At 42.9% G+C, this 7,430-nt stretch overlaps 1 protein-coding gene across 3 annotated transcripts in view; it reads left to right on the forward strand.

The window, feature by feature from the left end:
* The first annotated feature begins 38 nt into the window (after positions 1-38).
* The window catches only part of LOC134193135 (uncharacterized), a 9,323-nt gene continuing 1,931 nt past the window's right edge, over positions 39-7,430 (forward strand). For 2 of the 3 annotated variants that reach the window (XM_062661933.1, XM_062661935.1), the window contains exons 1-9: positions 39-161; positions 368-704; positions 838-1,146; positions 1,207-1,500; positions 2,667-2,726; positions 2,784-2,906; positions 2,961-3,082; positions 6,472-6,588; positions 6,645-6,796. In XM_062661933.1, coding sequence (XP_062517917.1) covers positions 392-704; positions 838-1,146; positions 1,207-1,500; positions 2,667-2,726; positions 2,784-2,906; positions 2,961-3,082; positions 6,472-6,588; positions 6,645-6,796 — 1,490 coding nt within the window. In that variant the 5' untranslated portion in view covers positions 39-161; positions 368-391. The other variant, XM_062661934.1, reaches the window with a different exon arrangement.

Below are 7,430 nucleotides of genomic sequence, written 5' to 3' on the forward strand. Positions count from 1 at the left end.
TATTAGCACGTGTACGGTAAAACGTCGACGTCACAAGCTGCGGTGTGTGGGCTATAATAGCTAGGAGAGGAAAACCCCGTCATACAGTTTCTTGTTCTCTCTGTACCCGTTTCCGAATCTTTACGTCTGTTGCTAGCGCTTCTTCCGTTTGTCATTATCAGGTTCGTTTGTTGTTTGCACGAAGAGGTGATGATGCGTTCGTGTTTGCTTACTCATTCCTAGAGTCATTGAGTTTGAGCATGCAGGCAAATGTCTCTGTGCTGATGTGGCTGTGTGTGCTCGGTGTACAGTGTGTAGTGATTGCATGCCGCGCCCATTCTGGCACAGCAGAACGCCTACAAACGCGACTGTGTTGTCTCATCAACAGGATAGCTGATTGCACAACTTTCCCATGGCTCGCAGCACACCCGACTTGCCCAGTTCGCCGTTGATGGTGCGGAGGTCCGACAGAGCGAGCAGGTCGCCGGAATTCCGTCGTTCGTGGAGCCCACTCAACACTGGACGACAATTCAACGACATAGAGTCAGAAGCTGGAGCAACGAAGAAGTCCCGACGCTCCATCAGCGACACGAGACCGCCAAACATACGCAAAACGAGCAGCTCCGACGCGCCTCCAGGACAGCTCGTGAAAAGCACGAGCGAACACCATCTAAATCGCACCAGCTCGCTGTCCGACGTGATGCGAAGGCAGGCGTCGCTAGGCGGTAAGGAGACCGATTGTTGGAAAAAAAACTCTTTTTTGTAGGTGGTTAAAACTGTGTACTGCGTGAAAACCGTGTTACGTGCTTGAATCTGCGAGCATGGTGTGTGTACAAGTTTAATTTCCTATTCCTGTAGGCTCCATGACACAGCTACCGCACGAGGTGATGCTCGAAATTATATTGAGACTGAACGCCGAGAATGCGGTCGCCGACTGGCGCGAGCTCGCGAAGCAATACGAAATGACAGAGGTGGAAATCGATGAACTAGCGTCGACAGGAAGCGAGCAGCCGGCGTCGGCTCTTCTTCATCGGATGGTGCGAGCCGGATTGACGGTCAAATTGCTCGTGACATACTTGAAGAACATCAGTCGTGAGGACATCGTCGAGGTGCTGAGGAAGGCGAATATCTGGTCGTCTGAGGAAGACCTACAACAAGAAGGAAAAAGTAGGGTGTCACGTGACTCGGAGGGTACTAGAGGTGTGTGAAATTTGTCGCTCGTTGTAGGAAATCATATCAGTCCTAATACGAGCGGCAGCAATTTGTTGAAAGGTCTCAGTCGCGGCAATTTGGATTCGGCGGCGTCGGACGGACATCGGCCCGTTTTTCCGAGTCCGCCGCTCTCTCCATCGGCTGCTTTGCAGCGTCGCAGTCTGACTGCTTCTACTAGGCGAGCAATGACGTTGCCGTCCAGCTCTCCATCTCCTCTCTCTCGTTCCTGGTCGATGTTCAATGGCTTCCCGAAAGTTGATCAGTCTCCTAGAATACCGCATACCATGTCAAGCGAGAGGCTTTCAAGAGGTTATCCAACTGTTTTGTTTTCTGTGTTTATGTGTATGTAAACGGTGATGAATAGCCACACACACCAAATGAGGTAAAATGACTGTGTAAGTATGTAATGGTGGTACATGTTGTGCATGACAACTGGTAGGCTGGAAATTAGTAAGAACATTGGAAACAAGATGTTTTGTCATTTGACAAGTGATAAACAAGTGAGGTGAGTACTGCCTACTGCTGCTAGTTTAGTGAACTACCTGGCAGCCATGGTTCCTTTCCGAACCAGGCTAAACCGATATTGGATAAACTATAGTCTAACACTGTTACAAGTTTAGTGAATATGGGAGATCAAATTGTTTAGTTAATATTCAGTCATTTGTGTGTTTGTGTTGCTACAACTACATGATTGCATGTTCCTTATTCAGTACTTATTGCTCAAAGTTCGGCTTATTCTCAGTTAGCCATTGGAATTAAATTAAAGTAAAGAGAAAATTTTGTGGTAGGGTTAGGCTTAGATAGTGCTGATGGTGTACTATCAGTATCAAGTTTATTGGTGCTAAACAAAAATCATTAATTAGAATTAATGTAAATCAATAAATGTTTGTAAACTTTAATGGTGTGTCACAAGTGTGTGTACAAGTGTGTGTACGTGACAACGAGGCTCAATCAACATCTGGGTAGGTGCCTGATGACCTACGTACTTTGTTCTCAATATGTCTCTGATTTCTTGGCTTGCAAAAGCCAATTCATCAACAGGATGCTACCCTAATCCGAGAAAGTTGTTTCTGCTCAACCCAAACAATAAAGACGATCATTCAGATAGATTTGTGTTTACATCTGATCCGCATGAATATTTGGGCTACAAATGTCCACAGATATTTGGGCTACAAAATTTAGTAAGCGATATAAGTTAGTAAATTTTTGCAATTTACAAATTTGTTGATTTACAGTAGCAAGTCCCTGTAGATACCGTACTACCCATTACTTTTCAACAAAGAGATATTGACCTTGACAGATTGACCGGATTGGGTTTATGTCAATGATGGCATACATTCATTTGCTGAACGAGTGTCTATTGATTGTGGCACGCGTTTACTAGACTCTGTAACACATGAATAGATGGACACAAAAGTCTGTTATTGCATGTATTCTCTATGACATTGGTAATTGGTAACTGTTTGATTGTATAGTGTCTCAACTTGATTTTCAAAGTATGATGGAATCCTTACCAACTCTAGAAGAGCCATCTGGTAATGGTTAGTGATTAGAATTAAATGATTGTTTACAAAGGTGTTGATCTGATTTAGATATCAAGAAAGTTGCTCTTGTTATTGGGAACTCCAACTATCGTCTAGAGGAGCTGAAACTGCAGACGCCCGAGAACGATGCATCAGCCATTGAAACTAGACTGAAAAGCTACGGCTGGAATGGTAGGTAAACCTGTCTTATTTTACATTCGTTTATCAGCATGTTTATGTTTACAGTAAAGTGTCGGCTGAATGTGCCGCTCTCGGTCATGAAGAAGGACTTACAGTCTCTGTGCGATTCTTGTTGCCGCGATCGAAATAGAGCTGTGTTTGTTTTCTATGCTGGCCATGCAGTCCAGGTTAGTGTTGGATGTATAGTGTGTTAATGTTAATGTTATTTTATTTTTGGTAAATTTGGTGTGACGTTTCTTTACCTAACACCTAAAATTTTCTAATTACTGTACTTCACCTGCTGAAGGCGCCGAGAAGATGGAAGTAACCCGGATACTTCACAAACTCTCGGAGTTTTGTGCATAGTGATGAGAACTCAGGGCCATAGCAAAAAGCTTCGAAAAATGGTCTGGCAAAATACATTAATTATATACAGTACATTTGTTAATTAATATTAATTAATAGACATGAAAAATTTAAATATCTAGTTATTGGATTGCTCCACAGGGAACCTCTTCGAAAAATTGAAGTAAATGTGCATGTTTTGATGTCATGTCTGCCCTGGTAATTGCGGATATGTACGAGACAATGTCCCGAATGTTGTAAGTCAAGTGCCAGTGTTGTTATCCCCAACGTTCCAGGCTTCTCTCGTCTCGAAAACGAGAGCATCTGATAACATCAAAGGCAGAACGAGTCAGAAGATATAAAATATCTAATATATTTAATTGGCTATACTTATTCCGGAAGTTTAATCTAATCGTCGATTGGCGAAACCCAACTGTTGGGAAAATGATCCAGCAAATGCCGGACCTGCCGCACAGCTTGCTACAGCCCTGGAACTGCTTGGATGGAGAAACAACGAGCCTACCCAGAGCAACTCGCAAACGCAAGAGCCAAGATGCATCATGTTCATTACACCATATGTAGTGGGCAAGTGGTACTAGATCTCATGTGATGCCCAAAATCTCTTCACTTCTGCCAGATCTGTGCCTTGTCTTACCAAAATTAGGTCACACTGAAAGGTATTTGCTTCTGATATACCGAAACTTTAAAACACCGAAAACAACACGTTATATAGTATTTCACGCAAGATTAGTACTACCAATGCTGTGGGAGTATATTATTGTTGCGACTTTTGTGTGTGGCAGTAGCATTGGTACTGTACTAATTCATTTTGGAAATTTTACTTCAGATTGCAAGATTTATTAATTAGTGTGAAATTTTTATTGATTGTAGGCCATCTTTGCCTTACATGGTCTAATGTGTGTGATTGTTTACCTGTGGATTACATGATTGGATACCCCCAGTTGTCACTGAAAGGCAGAGAGTGGCCTAGAGAGAGGGTATACCAAGTGACAAACTATATGTAAGCTAGTTGGTCTGATGTCTTCCATACTGTGATTGGTTATACAAACATTTAATTGAATTAGATAATGATTATTAAGTTAATAGGGGTGGTGTAATGCCAGTTAGTTAATTAGCAAAGAATATACCATCTAGGGTGTGGCATGGACTGCACAGCACAACCACAATCGTTTTATTATTGTTTGTGCTGTGTTTCATGGCTTCCAGTTGGCAACTTTCCTAGAAAGAGATTTTATGCATAGAGGGCAAAGCAGCTTTGTTGGTGTTGCTAATGTGATACCACACTATAGACTGTCCCCTCATTCCATTGCTAGTGAAATTTCTGTGGGAGGTGTTCGACAGCTTCTTGTCGATTGCTTTAGTGCTGACATCAGTGGTCTAGAAGCACATTCTGCAGGGTCCTCCAAGGGAAATAAACATGACAAAAACTATGCCATCTGAAGGTCAATTCAAACAGTAGGACAAACGCAGCATGTAATGCACTGATCATAAAATTGCTGTTAACATTGCAAGTGTTTGTTGATTGTTGAGGTTTCTTAGAGTTGCAGGGTTCTCCTAGACATTTTTGGAAGTGTGGCAGGATGCGTGTGTCCATGATGCATGTAGTCTGCTCTTTACAGTTGCACGGTCCAAGTTGGACTGTGCACTTGAGCCGATCTCATGTGAGGTAGGTTTTGTGTTGTAGCTATTGTGTGTAACATACGTTCAAGTGTCTTGGTAGGGAAATCAACTTTGATCGCTAGTAAGCCCTTCCTTCGCAATGTTCATAGATAGCGCATGCGTAACTTTCATGGACGAAACTACAGAAAGTCTGTCTAAATTTAGTCAGCCGTTAATTGACGTGACTACTGTTGTTGCTTTGTAAATAGCCATGACTAGTATAGAGTAAATTTTAGGTGTTACACTTCCCTGAAAAGAGGTGTGCTTTTCGGGTCACTGGAATGGCATCCGGGTATAGAATCAGAGGCAGCACATTCGGGACTACAATCACAACACTTGAACGAGGTTATCATCCCGTGTTATTTTGTAAGAGCCTGGATTTGTGGCTTTTGTCACCTTTACTAGTAATATAGTATTGTCCTTCAGTAGTATGGAATTCTCAAACATTCCTTAGCTGTAAAACTTTGGACTCCTAGCTACCGTTTCTGAGTGTGGCGCCCTCTTACTGGAGCATGGCGCAGAGCCACACTGCCACGCTATAGCAAGAACCCTGGACTTGCATCATCTTTGTACATGTAACGGGTTGTTGTTTGTTGCACCTGATCTACAGCCATGCCAGCTGCAATGGAATTATTAATGGAGATTGCTCGTTATTCACACAACTGGAGGAGGTGTGATGATGGGGTGGGAGGAGTGTACATCTAATTAATTAACAGGATAGTGATTATCGAGTAATTAAAAAGATTAGTGATTAATTGGATTAATGAGTCAAGTGACATGTCCCTAGGTCACTGTTTGCCTTAACAGTGACCGCTCTCAGTCATGTGATCGAGGCATATGGTAAACAATCTTGTATGTCACTACTGTAAACTAAGAAATTTTTGGTGGCGATATATTTTCGGTAATTTCGGTATGACTTAGGAAGTACCGAAAGTAAGTCTGTACCTAAATTTTGTGTAAGCAGCCAGCAGCAATGTCCGGGAACATGGTATCGTAGTATACGGCACTTTATGCCCTAACTTGGATGAAAAGTGCCTCGAGGCTGCTTGCAGCCCATACAAGTCAGAGTATCTCGCCATACTTGCACGCAGTTGAGAGCCGTATTGCCGATACTGTAAACAAATTCTTTTGCTCTTGTTTGCGGCAGTCACACACATCAATCTCTGCATTTGCTGAGGTGCATCCGCCGCGTCAGTTTCCATCCTCAATGTTGGGGTCTGGAAGGCCGGCAGTTCTTGGTATTGATAACTCGCCTGCTGTACACACCAGCTGTGCTGAACACAATTACGTAATGTCAACTCACTGTCAACTAAGTACTCTAGAGATATTCTGTGCATCCACACAGGAGTTTCCAAGCATTCGACGACTTCGACGTACCGAAAATTGATTGCTACTGAAATGGAAAATATTCAAGAGGTACCGAAAGTTTTATGTTACCAAAAATTTCTTTGTTTACAGTACCTAAGCAAAGACGTGATTTTTCAGATGTGTGTTCAGATGTGATGTGTCGATAGATATGGCTGTACAACTAATTTGGTGCTTTGCTGTATAGATCGATGGAGAGAATTATGCTCTCCCGATTTCCATTCAGAACGTTAAGTCGTCATCGTATGTCAAGCAGTACGGACTGAATCTGAATTCGTTACTGAAAGGACTACAATATTGCTTGGTTCGTCTTGTCGAGACCTTTTGCTTCACGTACATTATTTGATCTCATGATTACAGATGAGCGTCGTGGTTGTCAGCTCCGGTTACTTTATTCCAAGCTGGAGAGGTGCCTCCGGTCTTGCGGTTCCATCGGTGCCACCGAATTGTTGTTTCGCGATGTCATACCCTCCTAGTCAAGTGCACAGAAATGAGGAAGGCTCCATTCCAGGGTAAGCTGCCTCATGGCACACACGCACGCACGTGCGTGCACACACACACACACTCACACACAGCTGCGAAGTACGTGTGACTGCCAATTCGTGCTCCAACTTGGTCTTTCTGTCTTTGTGTTAACTGCATGTGTTATGGTTGTCATTGTCTTTATGTTGTCTCGCTGTCACACTTTGAAACTTCTTGTGTGATGAATACAGTGTGCGAAATAGCCATTGACTCATGGACTACCGAACGTACTGTCCTGTCAATTTAAATTTGTCGGACTTTAAGAACATCTGGTCAGACATTCTAATAGCTAATTATAATAGTGAATACTGCTTATTAGCCGGTTAGTTTTGGGAACATCATCATCTTCTGCATACGCGGCATACATGTAGACATCGAACATGCAATCTTTCAAAGAACACTGTGCTATGCAAATGGAAGTCAGTGACTTACTTCGTGCTAACATAATCACTTTTAGGTTCGTACGTTTCTACAACTGTTACACGCCAGTACGCTACATATAATGCTGCACGCAAGTGTCACTGAGTTTCTTATCCTCCCGCTTACAATGGACACGGTGTGACGTTTGTTGTGTAGCTGTTTATTGCATTTGTTGCATTTCAGAGCTGGTACACAACAGAGGCA

The sequence above is a fragment of the Corticium candelabrum genome, chromosome 17, assembly GCF_963422355.1.
Source record: "Corticium candelabrum chromosome 17, ooCorCand1.1, whole genome shotgun sequence".
In the NCBI taxonomy this organism is placed as follows: domain Eukaryota; kingdom Metazoa; phylum Porifera; class Homoscleromorpha; order Homosclerophorida; family Plakinidae; genus Corticium; species Corticium candelabrum.